This window comes from Galeopterus variegatus, unplaced genomic scaffold (genome assembly GCF_000696425.1).
Source record: "Galeopterus variegatus unplaced genomic scaffold, G_variegatus-3.0.2 Scaffold4549, whole genome shotgun sequence".
In the NCBI taxonomy this organism is placed as follows: domain Eukaryota; kingdom Metazoa; phylum Chordata; class Mammalia; order Dermoptera; family Cynocephalidae; genus Galeopterus; species Galeopterus variegatus.
The window spans coordinates 183,926-184,829 of NW_007730660.1; the positions used below are offsets into that span (position 1 = coordinate 183,926).

The 904-nt window shown below is 45.6% G+C and overlaps 1 protein-coding gene across 1 annotated transcript in view; it reads left to right on the forward strand.

Moving 5' to 3' along the window:
* The window catches only part of SLC30A10 (solute carrier family 30, member 10), a gene marked incomplete at its 3' end in the record, with an annotated part of 29,952 nt that extends 29,275 nt beyond the window's left edge, over positions 1-677 (forward strand). Inside the window, exon 5 of the mRNA XM_008587819.1 lies at positions 562-677. Within this exon, the coding sequence (XP_008586041.1) occupies positions 562-677 (116 nt within the window). The remainder of the gene's footprint in view (positions 1-561) is intronic.
* Positions 678-904: the final 227 nt, after the last annotated feature.

Here is a 904-nt window from a genome sequence, read left to right on the forward strand (position 1 = left end):
GGCCGCCGGTCCCACCCTCCTCGCCCACGCCCTCTTTTTCTTCCTGCCTGCTGGGTTTTTTCCCCCCCTATTTAAATCCATTTCCATTACAGTCCCACTTTACTTCCCTAATGCTAAGTTAACATATTCCCTACAATTTTTCCTTTTTTTTACCCCTCCTGAATCATGGGGCCCTACTAGCCTCCCTCCCATCCCCCGCCTGAGTATTGATTTTCTTGAAAATCAGACCTCATTATTGGGCAACGGAAAGACCTACCCAACCCTCGTCCCCTTCATTAACTGCTGCCGAACTTTGTTTTGTCCATTCGCCTTTGCCCTGTCCTTCTGTCCCCTTGGATGTTATGGATTTTGGGGGTGGGGGGTGGGCTCCCACTTGCCCCCTTTTTATTTTCACTGGAGAGGAGGTGTGAATGAAGTCCAAAGGTGGATCACAAGGCTAATATGAGGCCAAAGTGTACTGTGCTGGGCTGTGTGTGTGCAGAAGTAGGATTTCCCATAAGCTAGTAGGAATTTAAAGTAACAGAACTTCATTTTGAGTCTATTGGTTCTTTTTGTTTGTAGAACTCATACACAACACAAGGTTTCTTCTTTGAATGCAGGTGATTCCCTGAATACTCACAATGAGCCTGAAGAGACTATGAGAAAGGAGAAAAAGTCCGAAGCCCTGAATATCAGAGGTAGGATTGACTTTGTACTAACTTGATGCTGTACCCTTCATTTCTGCTTGACTTTTAATAAGGCAACGGTGTGTTTGAAAGTAGGCCAGTGACATGCATAGACCATGACCTTATTCTCTTGCCTAATCACTGCATCAGTTCTGGGGGAGAAATTAGTTGCTAATGATCGATCTTTTCTCCACTTAGACCCATACTAATGCTGCCTGCCCCAGAGCTCTGCATATCAG